This window comes from Cebus imitator, unplaced genomic scaffold, assembly GCF_001604975.1.
Source record: "Cebus imitator isolate Cc_AM_T3 unplaced genomic scaffold, Cebus_imitator-1.0 Scaffold74, whole genome shotgun sequence".
Classification (NCBI taxonomy): Eukaryota; Metazoa; Chordata; class Mammalia; order Primates; family Cebidae; genus Cebus; species Cebus imitator.
In genome coordinates, this window is record NW_016107389.1 from 4,418,118 (window position 1) to 4,434,407 (window position 16,290).

General features: G+C 33.7%; 1 protein-coding gene across 3 annotated transcripts in view; it reads left to right on the forward strand.

Annotated features, from left to right (window-relative positions):
* DTWD2 (DTW domain containing 2) overlaps positions 1–16,290 on the forward strand; it is a 174,477-nt gene that overhangs the window by 152,214 nt on the left and 5,973 nt on the right. For 2 of the 3 annotated variants that reach the window (XM_017531884.2, XM_017531885.2), the window contains one exon: positions 15,559–15,687. In XM_017531884.2, coding sequence (XP_017387373.1) covers positions 15,559–15,687 — 129 coding nt within the window. Of the gene's footprint in view, positions 1–11,418; positions 11,458–15,558; positions 15,688–16,290 lie in introns of all 3 variants that reach the window. The other variant, XM_037739738.1, reaches the window with a different exon arrangement.

The window sequence follows — 16,290 nt, forward strand, 5'->3', positions numbered from 1 at the left end:
GGCTGTTGAATTTTGTCAAAGGCCTTCTCTGCATCAATTGAGATAATCATGTGGTTTTTGTCTTTGGTTCTGTTTATGTGGTGAATTACGTTTATAGACAGTGTTTGGTTTTCAGTTCCTGAGTTACTTCACTAAGAATAATAGTCTCCAAGCTCATCCAGGTCACTGTGAATGCCATTAATTCATTGCCTTTTATGGCTGAGTAATATTCCATTGTGTGTGTGTGTGTGGATAGAAACCACAGTTTCTTTATCCACTTGTTGATTGATGGGCATTTGGGTTGGTTCCATGTTTTTGCAATTGTGAATTGTGTTGCTGTAAACATGTATGAGCAAGTATCTTTTTTGTATAATGACTTCTTTTCCTCTGGTTAGATTCTCAGTAGTGGGACTGCTGGATCAAATGGTAGTTCTACTTTTAGCTCTTTAAGGAATCTCCACATTGTTTTTCATAGTGTGTGTACTAGTTTATACTCCCACCAGCAGTGTAGAAGTGTTGCCTGTTCACCACATCCATGCCAACATCTGTTGTTTGATTTTTTGATTATGGCCATTCTTGTATGAGTAAGGTGGTATCGTATTATGGTTTTGATTTACAGTTCCCTGATCATTAATGATGTTGAGAATTTTTTTCTTTTGATATTGATTTCTGTTATTATTACATTCTCATCTAAGAATATCTTGTATTATTTTGATTTATTTGAATTTATTGAGATTTGCTTTATGGCCAAGTATGCAGTTAATCTTAGAGTTTGTTCTGTGTATTGATGAGAAGATTGTATATTCTCTGGTTGTTGGGTGGCATATTTTGGGGATATCTACTGGGTCCAATTGGTCGTGCTGAATCTGTTATAAGACTTGATGATCTGTCTGATGCTATCATTTGGATATTGAAGTTCCCTACTATTATTATGTACCTATGTAAGTCTTTTTGTTAATGTAGAAGTACTTGTTTTATTAATTGGGCGGCTCCAGTGTTTGGTGTGTAATGTTTAGGATAATTAAATCTTCTCATTTATTTGAACCCTTCATCATCATGTAATGACCTTTTTGTACTTTTTTACTGTTGTTGGTTTAAAAATCTGTTTTATGTGGCACAAGAATAGCAACGCCTGCTCTTTTTGTTTTCAGTTTGCATTATGTATTTTTCTCTATTTTTTTTCCTTTGAGCCTATGGGTGTTATTACATGTGAGATGGGTCTCTTGAAGACAACAAAAAGATGGGTCCTCTTTTTTTTTATCCAACTTGCAACTTTTTGCCTTTTAAGTGGGGTGTTTAAACCATTGGCATTCAAGGTTAATATTGATATGTGACGTTTTAATCCTGTTATGGTGTTATTAGCTAGTTGCTTTATAGTCTGAATTGTATAGTTGCTTTATTAAGTTTGTGGATTATGTACTTATGTGAGTTTTTGTGGTAGCAGATAGTGTTCTTTTGTTTCCATATTGAGAACTCCCTTAAGGACCTGTTGTAAGTCTTGTCTAGTGGTGACAAAATCCCTTAGCAATTGCTGGTCTAGAAGAGATTTTATTTCTGTTTTACTTATGAAGCTTACTTTGGCTTGATATGAAATTGGTAAGAATTTCTTTTCTTTAAGAATGCTAAAAAATAGGCCCCCAGTCTCTTCTGGCTTGTAAGCTTTCTGCTGAGAAATTTGCTGTTAACATGATGGGCCCTACTTTATAAGTGATCTGACCCTTTTCTCTAGCCCTCTTTCTTTCACATTGATCTTGGAAAGTCTGATGAGTATGTGTCTTGGGGATGGTTGTCTTGTACAGTATCTTGCAGAGGTTCTCTGACATTTTTGAAGTTGCATGTAGTGAGACTGGTAAAATTTTTGTGGCTTATATCTTCAAATATGTTTTCCATGTTTACTGTCTCTCTTAGGAATTCCATTGAGTCATAGGTTTTGTCTTTTTATATAATCTCATATTTCTTGGAGGCTTTGCTCATTTTTACAATTATTTTTTCTTCGTTTTTGTTTGACTGGTTTGATTCAAGTTACTGATCCTAAGTGCTGAAATTTTCATCTCAGCTTTGTTTAGGCTGTTGTTAAGGCTTCCAATTATATTGTGAAATCCGTTTAGTGAATTTTTCAATTCCAGAAGTTAAGTCTGTTTCTTTTCTTAAAATGGCTATGCCATCTTTCATGCCTCTGATGGTTTTTCTGGCTTCCTTGTATTGGATTTCAATGTTCTCTTGAATCTCATTGAATTTCCTTGCCATCTAGATTCTGACTTCCTGTCTTTCATTTCAGACATCAGTCTAGTTAAGATCCATTGCTAGGGATTTAATGTGATACTTTAGATGGAAAGAAATACTCTGATGTTTTGAATTTTCAGAGTTATTATGCTGATTCCCCCTTATCTGAGGAAGCTGGTGTTTCTTTTTCTTTTGACGTTGCTGTCACTTGATTGATGCTTTTGTTTTTATATTTTCTCCCCTTGATGGTTTGAATGTGGTGTATATTATGTATAGGTGATTGGCTTCGTTTCTGAGTGCTTTCAAAGGGCTAAGACCCTGAGTTTCTTGGTTGTGATTAGTTCCTTGTTTTGGATTTCTTGGGTGTTGTATGTTGAAGAAATTTATTTTTGTTTGGTGCTGTAATTCAGGCATCAATCCAGTAGAAGGCACCTAGGAGTAAAAATCTTCTGAAAGGTTCTTACTCAGCCTTGTGCCTCTTGTACTTCATTGTGTGTGCACTGGGAAGGGAAGGTGGGGGACAAGAGATGACTCCCTCACTGAGTCTGTTCTTAGGCCTTGGTGTAGCCCCCTTCAATTAGGGGCCTATTTTTCCTTAGCCCCATGGAAGCTTTGGTGGGCTGTGCTCGCTGTTCAGTTAGGGGTTGTACAAGCCAAAGGTTAAGTTACCAGGAGACCCACAACTCCCTGGGGACCCGCTGGTCCTCTGAGCTTGGCAGAGTCAGAGAGGGTTATAGGGTGTGTCTACAGGTGGACTGATGATGCAGTGGGTCACGGTTGGATGATCTTGGCAGGGTATTGATTCTGTGAGGGTATCCAGCTGGTGTGGCACCTGTAGCCATAGCTGTTTGCCCAACTGATGCCTGTGGGGCCCACCTAGATTGTGCTCCTCTAAACTGGTACTTCCTATGTCATCTGCCTCAGGAGCAGTTCCAAATGGCTAGAGTTGTTTCAAGCCTTTTGTACCCAGATCACTGGGCTGTTCCTGGTTTTTATGGGCCACCGGGCTCCCTGGGGTAGAAGCTGCGGCTAGTTAACAGGCCATATCTTTCCTGGACCGGTCTTGTGGAGGAGGGACACCCAGCTACCATGCCAGCACAGAAACCCTCACCACACTCTTCATAGTGTTCTGAGAGTGGGGGCGCCTTCACAGACCAAGCTCTGGCCAAAAATCTCTACTCAGTATCTGTGGGTGGGGTACTTAAATCCTGCAGGCAAGGCTGGGCCTGAGTTTTTTCCTCTTGTCCCTTAGGATCAAACACCAGCTATGCCGTTGGGGCTGAACTCCTTCCAGGCCACTGGTAAAATACTCAGGTGAGGCAGTGGAGGCTGTGCTGTGTGGCACCTTCCTGTGGGGTGGCCAAGCAGGCAGTCTTGGGAAGAGCAGGCGGACAAGGATACATGAGGAGCAGATGTCCCCAAGTTCCATGGGAAAGGCAGCCCTGCTTTCTCCTGGCCTGCAGCCAGCAGGATCCACACCCTCTCAGAGGAAGAAGGCCAGCCATTGGCGATGGGTGCCTGTGGTCACATTTTGCTGCAGCTGCACTGTGCACTGAAAAACCTTCTGGGGTTGGCGCAGGTTTGGCCTGCTCTCTGGGCAGTTTTTCTGTTTCCTTAGGACCTGTTCAGGACTGTGAACGTGTCCTGGCACTTGGTAACTCCATGAAGGCTTCCCTGTTTCCTCCCTCTTTAACCACACTTTCTGCATTATGTCTCTTTTGACTTTCAGTATTTTCTCTCAAAAGATCTGTTTGAAATGTGATGGATTAGTCAATATTTGGTTTCTTTCAGTGAGAAAGATATTTCCTGGCTGTGCCTTATCAGCCACCTTAGTTGTCCTTCTAAATTTAAGTGTTAACAGCTGGATTTGGCATTGGTAATTCTTAGCTGTACCTGTTTATTTGTTAATTACTATGATCAGCCCTTATTAATTCGACCAATGTTTATTGAACAGATGCTACTGTGTTGGATACTGTTCTAGATGCTAGAATACAATGGGAAGTAAAATAGACAGTCCACATCCTAATGGAGCTTATGTATAGTGTGGATATAAATGGCCATTTAGATAAATATATAAGCAAATTAAGGTAAATTTTGTGAATGCTTTAAACATAGGGTACTTTCATATGGTGATTTTATTGAGGTTGGGGATTCAGGACAACCCCTGTAAAATTTGAAAACTGATAAACAAATAATAGCTAGGCAAAGAGTGGAGTCAGAAAACTTACAGGCCACCTTTAGTCTGTTATTTAGTAAGGGGGGAGTCAAGTGACATTGATGAAATGGATGACTTTTAAGCCATGGTAAGGATTTTGCTTAGTGGCAAGCTATTTAAGGGTTTCAGCATGAGTCATAATGTGATCAGTTTATTTTTTTTACATCATCACTTGGCTGATGCTTGAGAACGATTTCTAAAAAGGCTGAAGTGGAAGCAAGATGTCTAGTTAGGTATTTGCAGAGATCCAGGCTAGAGATGATGGTGACTTGGAATTGTGTACTATAACTGGGGAGAGATAATTACTCAAAAATAAAAGCCATGCTAGTAGTTCCAAAGATTTTCTGTTTTTGTGTCCGTGGGTTGAATATGTTGACCTTGCCCAATAATGGACAGGTAACTAATTAATATAGATGGAATTAGGTTCTAAATATTGCAAATAAATTAAATTTATACAACTGTTATATAGATTAAGGAAGCAGTGGGAATTCTAGTAAGATAATAGTGGGATAAACTATGGGAGAAACATTAAGCAGATGGTGAAAAATAGCAACAATGAATCACAATTTGTTAAAGATTGTTTTTCATCATAGTGATATTTTTATTTTAATTATTGCTTCCTACAAAGAAGGGTGGCATTAACATACCAGTGTTTGGATTAACCACCTAATAGAGCTTCTATTTAAATTATTTGAAAGATGAATGATGAACTTTAGGAAAGTTCAGCTATAATTTGAAATCAGAATTTTTTCTTATGAAGAGAAAATAATTTCCTGTAATTTGTTAAGAATTTTCCACTTCATGCTATTTTTCCTCATTCTTTTCACTCTTCATTGCCATTTTTGGTATTTAATCACTTTTTTTGGGGGTGGCAGCTCTTAAGTTTATATGTATCATGTATCATCAAAAACTAATTTATTTGTCAAACTCAATATCTGACGTTTATGCACCTATTTTTCATATTACAAAGCTGATGGACTTATGCCATCTTCCTGAAGAGAAGTTTTATATGTTATTAGTGGGTTTTGGATGGAACTTTATGTTACTCAGACTATGTTGAAATGGACTAAGAATTCATTCAGTTTTGCAGTTTCATTTTCCCTCTTAAATAGTCTAAACAGATAATTGACAGAACCAGTGTAGGCATTATCTAATATGTCAATATGTTGCCTACACTTCGAATGGACAGTAAAAAATTTAAATTTAATAAAGTTAATTTCTACAGTACCACAAAATATAATGCATATTATATTTCTCTTTCACACATTTCAACTCTCAAACAATGCTTATTGTATGTTTCGGTTTTTAAAACTTAATCAGTATCTATTTATGCTCCTGGCACTTACTAGGCTGACAGAATAGTAATTCATGCTCACAATTTGACTGATCATTGTTTCTTAAATAATAGTGAAATGTTATGTTTACATGTATATCTATTTGACATTGCATATGCAATTTTTTTTTCATTTTGCTGTACAATGGAGAATGAAAAGAATGTAGGAAGTGTACATGAGTCTTAATTGGGGTCCTGATAGTGCTCACCTGAAAAATGAGAGATATAGAGAAAATTCAATAATTTTAGAACCTGAAGTAATTTTAAGGATAGATTTAAACCCATTATTTCGTGTAATAGGAAAACGACACTTAAAAGCAATTGAACTATTCAGGGGCACACATATAATGATGGATAGCTGTCTTCTGTTTTTCAATTAGATTTTAGTTTTTTGCATTGCAGAAAAAACTTCAAATGGGAAAATACATTTATTAAGCTAATATTTATCATTAGAATTTCTAGTAACATGTTTTATATTGAGATGTGCATAAAACATTATGTGTAAAGTAAAAAAAAATACTTAAAAAGTTAACTTTCTTGTAGCCACTGTTCATGTCAACAAACAGAACATTTAAAAAATATTCTATGTCTCAAAAGGTCTCTGTTGCACTCTGTTACACTCCCTTAACTAGCTTTCTCTTATCCCCAAGGTAATCATATACTGATCTTTATTGTAATTATTTGTTTTTAAATAGATGTATATGCCTTTAAATAATATAGTTTTGCCTATTTTTAAAGTTTCTATAAATTGAACCATGTTATGTGTACTTTCTTGTATTTTGCTTTTTTCAATATTATGTCTTTAAGATTCATCCATTTCATACTTTGTTCATTGTCATTACTGTATAATATCCCATTATGTGAATATATCATAATTGCCTATTGTTAATGGGCATTTGGGTTGTTTTCACGTTGGGGCTGTTGTTATAAGTGTTGCTATGAATATTCTTGTGATATATGCCAGTGCACATGTGCAAGAGTTTCTCTCAGTTATAATATAAGTGAGTCATGGGTTAAGCATCATTTCCATTTTACTAGATTTAACCAAAGTATTCTAAAGCAACTGTAACCTTTTACACTGCCACCAACAATGAATGCAAATTATCTTCTCTAACACGTGATGACATCAGGTATTTTAAACTTTTGCCAATATTTTAATATGTAGTAGTAAAATTTTCATTTCCCTTATATTATTAGTCATTTAGATTTTCTCTTTTCTAAAGTGCCTGTATATATCTTTTAACCACTTTTTCTTTTAGCTTTTTGGCTATTTTTCTAACTGATTTCTAAGAATTCTTTATGTATTCTGGCTCTGAGCCATTTCACAGTTATGTAAGTTGCAAATGTCTACTATCTTTTCTGATTGTCTTTTCACTGTTTTTCTTTGATTGTGTTTTGATAAATGGAATTTGGGATTTTAATGTGGTTGTAATTTTCAGTCTTTTCTCATGGTTAGTGTTGTCTGTATTATCTCTCATAGTTTCTTAGATTAGTTTCTAAAAGCTTTAGAGTTTTGCCTTTTACATTTGTCTTTAATCATCCTGTAATTGATGTTTGTGTTTATTGTGAACTATGGTTGTAGTTTCACTTTTTCACTACCCCTGCAATATGACTGCCCACCATTTACTAAAAAAAAATCATTTTTAAACCCACTGCTTTGCAATGTTATCTTTGGCATTTATCGTTTTTGCATATATGTGAAAATATATTTCTGTGCTTTAAATTCTCTTCTATTGTTCTGGTTTCCTCTGTGCCAGTTTCATAGTGTTTTGATTAATGTTGCTTTATAATAGGTCTAACTGGTAGGGCAAAATCTTCTGTATTTTTCTTCAAGAGTATCTTGGTATTTTTACCCTTTGCATTAACGTAATTTCAGAATCAGCTTTGTGAAATCCCCCAAAAGTATCTCTCCAAATTTTTATTGAGATTACATTAACTCATAAATCAGTTTTCCAGAATTGTCTTCCATTCCATGAACATAGTATATGTCTCCTTTTATTTAGTTTTGTTTTTTTTTTTTATAAAGTTATTCAATAAGGTACAGACTGTTGGTGGGAATATGGATTGGTATAGCCATTATGAACAGCAGGATGGTGATTTCTAAAGAAATTAAAACTAGAACTGCCATATGACCGTATATACAGTCTTTTCTGGGCATATACCTGAAGGAAAGGAAATCACCATCTTCTAAAGGTATCAGCAATCCCATGTTCCTTGCAGCATTATTCACAACAATGACGATATGGAGGTAACCTAAGTATCCATCAATAGATGAATGGATAAAGAAACCGTGTTACATATGTACTATGGAATGTTATTCAAAGAAAAAACAAGATCCTGCCATTTGCTGTGGATGAACTTGGAGGACACTATGCTAAGTGAAATATGCCAGACATAGAAAGAAAAGTATTACATGATCTCACTTATATGCAGAATCTTAAAAAAATCAAATATAAAGAGTCAGGGGATGAAATAGTGGTTGGAGAGTTAGGGGGCAGGAAATGGGGAGATGTAGGTCAGAGGATACAAAGTAGCAGATATGTAAGATGAACAAGCCTGGAGGTCTGATGTACAACATGAGGACCACAGGTCATAAAATTGTTCTGTATATGGGATTCATGCTAAATGGGTAGATTATAGCTGTTCTTGTTAGAAAAATTAAAAAAGGGTAACTGTGAGATGATGGATGTGTTAATTTGCTTCACTTCAGTAACCTTTTTGCTATCTATACATATCCCATAGTATATTGTATACCTTAAATGTACAAAATAGAATTTATTTAAAAAATAAAGTACAGAGAATAATTATTGAGACAGTAACATGTAAACATTTATAATTTTACATATTTGGTTCAGTTGTTGTCCATGAAGAGTCAAACAATTAGTTATAAATAAGCCAGGGTTTTCAAAGCTCTGTTACTCGGCAACCCATGGTTTTTCAATTAAATGTCACGTACTGCATATTATTCAAAGGAACTAATTATCTCATATGTCTCTCTGCCACTTTACTATCACTAAATAAATTAAACATGCTATACGTGTGCAGAGGTAGAGGAGGATAAAAGAATACATTAAAAACAGGTAGATACAACATAAACACTCAGTCAAGAAATGAAAATTTTTTATTTTAAAAGTATTTCAAAAATTATTGTGAATTCTTGGTCTCTCTTTTCTGTCTGTATTGTTTGGGAATGTTTTTAAAGAAGTATCTAAAGATAGAAATACAAGATCTAGTTACTTTGGTGAGTATTGCATATTTTAATGATGCTCAGACCATGTACTTAAAGGGTAAAAAGGGTAAAATAAAATTTTATTTGTCTCAAAATATTTCTTTAATGAAAATATTCATACCTTTTATTAAAAAAACTACAGTGACAGCATTTTAACTCTAGCAATATTTACTTGGCCAAGTAACTCTTTCTTCTCTGTTATTCAGTAAAATCTTTCCCTTTTGTTTCTCCTACTGCTTAGATTACTTTCTGTCTACCTATTCCATAGCTTTAATTCTTCCATCCTTTTGTAAAAGCTGACATTCTTTTGACTTTGTCCTCAGTTCAATCTCATCCTATACCCATGACTATTTTGTCTGACTTTTTATGTAGTAAAGCTGAGCTGCTTCACATGTATTCATTACACTGTGAAGAACACATTGCAAATCACTCTACCATCATGCTCATTAACATCAGCATCAGCAGTATCATTTACATCAATATTTTTGCTAGTATTGAGTGCTTACTGTAATGCTGGGCATTGCTAAGCACTTCACATATATTAGCTCCTTAAAGCACATATACCCTTTAAGGTTATTAATGTTTTGGGTCTGAGAATTCAAAAAAACTTGTTTGAGATCATTAAACTATTTGGGGATTTCAACTCAGGTGTGTTTAACGTAAGATCTCCTGCTTATAGTTGCTATGCTTTTCTTTCTCCCAATTCATACACATTATTTTTTATTCAATGTTATATAAGATATAGATGTTCTTAGTAGAATGAAACAGCATGCAGTTTAACTCAGGTAGTTTTTTTTTCTTTTTTTTTTTTCCTTTATTTTAAGAACTAGGGTCTTGCTCTTTTACCCAGGCTAGATTGCAGTGGCACTATCGTAGCTTACCACAGTCTTGAGCTTCTGGGCTCACGTGATCATCTCACCTCAGCCTCCAAATAGCTGGACTACAGGCATGTGCCACCACACCTAGCTAATTTTTAATTTCTTGTAGAGATGGGGGTCTCACTATATTGCACAGGTTGGTTTTGAACTCTAGACTCAAGCGATCCTCTCACTTTGGCCTCCCAAAGTGCTGGGATTAAGGCATGAACCATTTACCCTGGGCCCAGCTCAGAGTAAATTTTAAAATAAAAATTTTATTTGGCAAGTGATGATGATGTAATTGTATAATATGTGTTGAGTTTCACACCCAGGCTAGTCTATCATTTATTTTTCAAGAGATGCTTATGAAGCCGTGACAGCTGTTGAAATTCATAGAATTGCCCATAGTTAAATGAAGTTTTTTTGGTAGAATATGTTTGACTAGCAAGACATTTTAAATTGGTTATTACTTAAGCAACAGTAGTATTAATAAATCAGTTTCTAAAATCCTAAATTATTTTCTAATTTAAATTTTCTAATAAAGGGAATAAATTGACCCAGTATGACCTAATAAAGTGAATAAAAGCCCAATATGAAAAATGCATACATGTTAACACACTCCAGTTGGACAAATTTAATTTCAGTTGATATTATAAAAGTTAATTTCTGTAGCATTGTTCAACAGAGACTTGTTTTCATTAGCTATTGTTGGACAAAAGGAATCGGGGCAGCAGAAAGTAATGCAAAGGCTTACTTGTAATCTCTAGTGACATCTTTCAGGCATTGTTTTATGGCATAATGTTTTGTTAATTTACTGAAATAATTCTGAAATTATTTATTATTATTTAAAACTTTAGATTACTTCTGTGAATCCACATTTTTTGAAAATAGTTATGCCTAAGGCCAAGAAGTTGGACAATTTTACTTCTAAAGATTGCTTCCAATCCTGTGATCTTATGAATCTATGCGTTTTTCTTCCTTCTGGATATATTTCCATACCCATAGTTCCCAGTGACTTCAGATGGGTTACATGGAGTTTTACGGAAATTAGTAGAGATTAAATACTGTATTAACAGTAAAACCTAGTAGTTAAGATGTTTGGCTAAATAAACTCAGTTAACAGAATTTAAATTTTGTATTATTCCTTAGAGTTACTCAAATTTGAAGTTTTTAAGTGCTTAATATTTAGACTCCTCAATGATGTATTTGTATTTTTTAACATTAAAGTTTTTGTATGTTGGAGGAGTATTATGTAACTTTTAAATTTTTGTGTTAAAAGTTGTTAATGATTACTTTGTTTGATGGTGTCTCATAATTTCCATAAGCCTTCTTCATTCTCTTTTTATTCTCTTTTCTCCTATGATTGGATAATTTCAGATGTCTTATCTTTGAGCTCACTGACTATTTATTCTGGATGAAGTCAGCTGTTAAAGCATTCCATTGAATTTTTCATTTCAGTTGTTGTATTCATTATCTGTAGGATTTCTGTTATTTTTGTTTTTATTTCTTTGTCAAACTTATCATTTTGTTCATAAATTGCTTTCCAAAATTTATTTAATATTCTGTTCATGTTTTCTTGTAGTCCCCTGAACTTCTTCAAAAGAATTATTCTGAATTCTTTGTAAGTCATTTTATAGATTTCCTTTCTTTTGGGTTCATTACTGGAGCTTCATTTCTTTTGTTCATTATATTTTCCTGATTATATAAAGAAGAGCTGAATTTTAAACCAAGTGTATTCTACATTTGTTTCTTTTCTGTAATTTTGGAAATATTATTTTCCATAGAAACTGTTAAGATATGCAGATAAAGCCAATCCAGATAAAAAAACAAACAATATTGTGTTGGAGAAATAGCACTAATATTACCATTTTATCTGCAACTAAGACCATTTGAAGCTTGATTTTTATCACATTTTCTGAGTTTCAACATTAATTTCTGGAATCTCTATTTTTTATAAAAACTTCTTTAGGTTTCATAGTGTGACAAAGCTGGAGCAGGACATAGATACTGATGTTTATGTGCCACTTTTATACTTGTGTAAGAGAAGACCCCTCACTCTAAACCATTGTTTTTAAAACTAGGATCAGCAGAACTATAAACTTTTTGAAGGGTGCCTCAACCTTGTTTTCCAGTGGAACAGCTTTGTTTTTATTTGTTTAATATACTGGGATTTGTCTGAGAGTTTATCCTTTTAGTTATTAACCTGGTGATGAAATTGGGCCCTTGAGTAAGCCTTAATAGATTTATATGCAACTCTGACATAACTAATTTTGGAACCATAAGTTATTTCCTCTCTTTGTGCTTTAGTTCCCTCATTTGTAAAATGGAGATAATGAAGGTACTTATTTCATATGGCCTTTGTGAGAATTAAATAATACATGTTCATTATTTAGAATAGCATTTAGGGTTCAGTAAATGATGAAACTTTGTAATAAATTAATACATCTTTGTTAGAACTGGCATCTATTTGATGGCACACCTGGAGTCTTACCCATCATACTGTTAACCTAAGGGAGGGAATGGAAGTGGTGAAGTGTATTGAGAGATGGGAGCTAGATTTAAAAATTTAGTACCTCTCTTTCAAAGGGCAGCTTATAAGCTCAGATAAAGAATCTTGCTGTGAAAGACTGTAGATATAAGATTGATACAAAAAGGAGGGTTTTTTTTTTTTTTTTTTTTTGGTGTGTGTGTTTTAATGGCGAAGACTTTAAGATGCTGCTAAAAGGAAGTTTATTTCAGCCTGTTCTAAACTAAAATTGTTTGTATATAACTTCCATTTTAGAAATAGTCAACTCTTCCAGATCTTATTTCTGTAATTAGTTTCACATCTTTTCCATTGGTTCTCTGAACTGGTTAAAATTTGAATTTCTGAATCTGTGTTCCTGCAATATTTGTAGAGAACCAACTTCCAAAGGATTATAATTACTGAAACATTCATTGAGTCAGCATGGCTTCCAAATTTTTCATAGTAAGATTACTCTTTCAAGTTTTAGGATTGATCACTAAAAGATAGATTTTGACATCATCAGTTCCAGCTACCTTATTTTGTAGTTGAGGAGGAACTGAAGGAAAAGAATGTCTTGGTTGAGGTGAATTGATTAGTTATTGTCAGGTTTGAAATGATAATTATTTTTCAATAGAGATGCTTTCTGAATACCGTACTTTAATCATAGGTTAATTTTTCTTTTTCTTAGAATAATTTGCCTTGGATTGTCTTAAATTTTTGTTAAGAAGACAAGGCAATTTCTTACAAATTATTTATTATGATGCCTCTGACTTCTCAAGAAGATAGATTAGACGGGTTTCTTTCTGCCCTTGCTCATTTGCTCACTGAATCAAGTGTGTAATAAGCATAAAAGGAAGAGATGTGAGAAGATTAATTAATAAGGTATTATCTAATATGTATGTTAATAATATGACATATTTTAGCGATTTAGTCTTTTACTACATCTAGTTTCATTATAATTTCTGGAGAGATTCAAATTCTGAGTTTTCTTACCTTAAAACTCCTCCCTCAAATAGCAAACCAAATTTGCTTCAGTAAACAAAATTACCTGAGAATTTTGCATGTAAAGATTTTATTGTAATCAAATGTCTGTTATAAATTTCTCCAATAAAAACTTAGAATTGAGTATTGAAAGAAGTAGTTGACTGTAGTCTGTTCTAGTTGCTTTGGTGAAATATCAAAGTTGTTAGTAATTACTTAGTCCACACTGTAAACTACTCTTAGAGTTATTTAAACATAGGCTAGCTTTTATCACTGTACATGTTTCTTTACCATTTTCTTCCATTTCTGTCCCCTCCCAGATCTTTTTCCTACCTTTCCCATTGGTAGAAATGCACGGTAGTTTCAGAATAATCATACCTAAAACACTGTTAGTCAAATCTGCTTTAAAGGACATATTCTAAAATTGAATGCCTTCTTTTATAATGTCTACATAGCAGCAGTAGCAATTTGTTTCTCCCTTTTTCAACCCCTCTCCCTCAGGAAATAAATGATATTAGTTGTAGTGAATTATTTGAACAAAAAGCACAGACTAGAAGAACCATATTTGTCATCATTGGGGACTGTCATGCAAAGGAGAGAGGGGATTGAGGGACAAGATACCACTGATGGGAGAGCTTTGATAGTGTAAAGAAGTGAAAGACTCACACAGCTTTGAGGATACTAGAAAATAAATATGACCTAATTAAAGAGTTTCTGCAGAGCAAAAGAAACTATCAATGCAAAAAACTGACAACCTACAGAATGAGTGAAAATATTTAGAAACTATGCATCTGACAAAGGTCTAATATCCAGAATCTATAAGAAGATTAAACAAATTTAGAAGCAAAAAACAAAGAACCCCATTAAAAAGTGGACAAAGGACATGAAAATACAGTTTCCAAAAGACGACATACATGTGGCCAATAAGCAGATGAAAAAATGCTTAGTATCACTAATCATTAGAGAAACACAAATCAAAACCACAATGAGATACCTTCTCACACCAGTCAAAATGGCTATTGTTAAAACGTCAAGAAATAATAGATGCTGGTGAGGTTGTGGAGAAAAGGAAATGTTTATACACTGCTGGTAGCACTGTAAATTAGTTCAGCCACTGTGGAAAGCAGTGTGGCAATTTCTCAAAGAACTTAAGATAGAATAACCATTTGACCCAGCAATCTCATTGGGTATATACCCAAAGGAATATAAATAATTCTACCATAAAGACACAAGTGTACTCGTATGTTCATTGTGGCACTGTTCACACTAACAAAGACATGGATTCAAGCGAAATGCCCATCAATGATAGACCGGATTAAAAAATGTGGTATGTATACACAATGGAATAATGTACAGCCACAAAAATAATTAGATCATGTCCTTTGGAGTAACATGAACAGAACTGGAGGCCATTATCCTAAACAGACTAATATAGGAACAGAAAACCAAATACCATGTGTTCTTATAAGTGTGAGCTAAATATTGAGTACATATGGACACAAAGAAGGGAACAGTAGACACTGGCAACTAGTTGAAGGTGTACTGTTGGAGGAAGGAGAGGATTGAAAACTATCAGGTAATAACTATGCTTATTACCTAGGTAACAAAATAATCTGTATACCAAACCCCCAAGACACACAGTTTACTTAAAAATTAACCTGCACATGCACCCCAGAACCTTAAATAAAAAATAAATAAACCATCTTTAAAAAAGAATGGAAGGGAAAACCATGCAACTAAACAAAACAACTGTGAAATAATTCTCCAAAGTCATTATGTAATTTTCACTCCCACTACAAATATATGAGAGTTTCAAGCAAAAAAACAAAATATTGTTGCCATTTGGTGGTATTAGTCTTTTTTATTTTAGCTACTCTAGAGAGTGTGAAATGTTACCCTAACGTGGTTTTAATTTATATTAGATCATGTTGACCACTTTTTTATGTACCTATTTGCCATTCTTATATCTTCTTTTATGAAGTGTATATTCACTCTTTACTTTCATATGTAGTAGTTTGTATATATTGTGGATGTGTCTTCTTCTATAAAGCTATCTTCTTGCTTCTATTTAACAGTAACAACACCAAAAGGATGTTATACATAAAAGATATTGATACAATTAATACTTCTAAACTGCTGGTAGTTTTGGAAGGAAAATAATCAGCATTTAAAACACAGACTTTATAATTTTAAATTTAAAACAAAAATTTTATTCTATTTTTTTTTTGATTTCAGGTGCAATTAAAAACTAGCATTTCTAGTCAGTATGTAATTCGGATGCAGCCAACTAATAGATGCCTTTCTACACTGGAGTGTGCAGCTGTTGCTCTTTCCATCCTGGAGAAAAATAATTACATACAAGAGGTATGTCTTTGGAAGGTTATAATTTTTGAAAGTGGAAGCTTTCTTAGATTTTACATAGAAGATTTAGACATACTTGTTAAATTTGTAACTCATGTGACAAGTAGAATCTTCTGTGATAGAAATTTATGTACTTTTATAACCTTCTTTCCCCTCTGGTGTTTTTCTGTGTTAGCTTAGCATTCCAGATTGCATTATTTAAATATTCATACTAAGCTGTGCAAACAGCATTTGTAATATGCTAAATTACATTTAAGTAGCACAACATTAAATAGCTTTTGGCTAGATTTTTCTTTTAGTGTTTTCTCTTTTCTTTTTTGTATTTTGTGTTCTCTTATGTTCAGCCTTTTCTTCTTTTTTTGTTAAAAGAACATTCTATAGCAACATTTTTCTTTTTGCATTGGTGCCATTATTTGAGTTGGTATATTAACTTTCTGATTCTTTTATTAACCTTGCTTAGAGTGTAATAATGAATTTTCTTTCTTTCTTTCTTTCTTTCTTTCTTTCTTTTTTTTTTTTTTTGGTTTTCTTTTTTTTTTTTTTTTTTTCAATAACTAGCTTTTGTTTTTTTTTTTTTTTTTTTTTTTTTTTGGTGTGTGTGTTTTA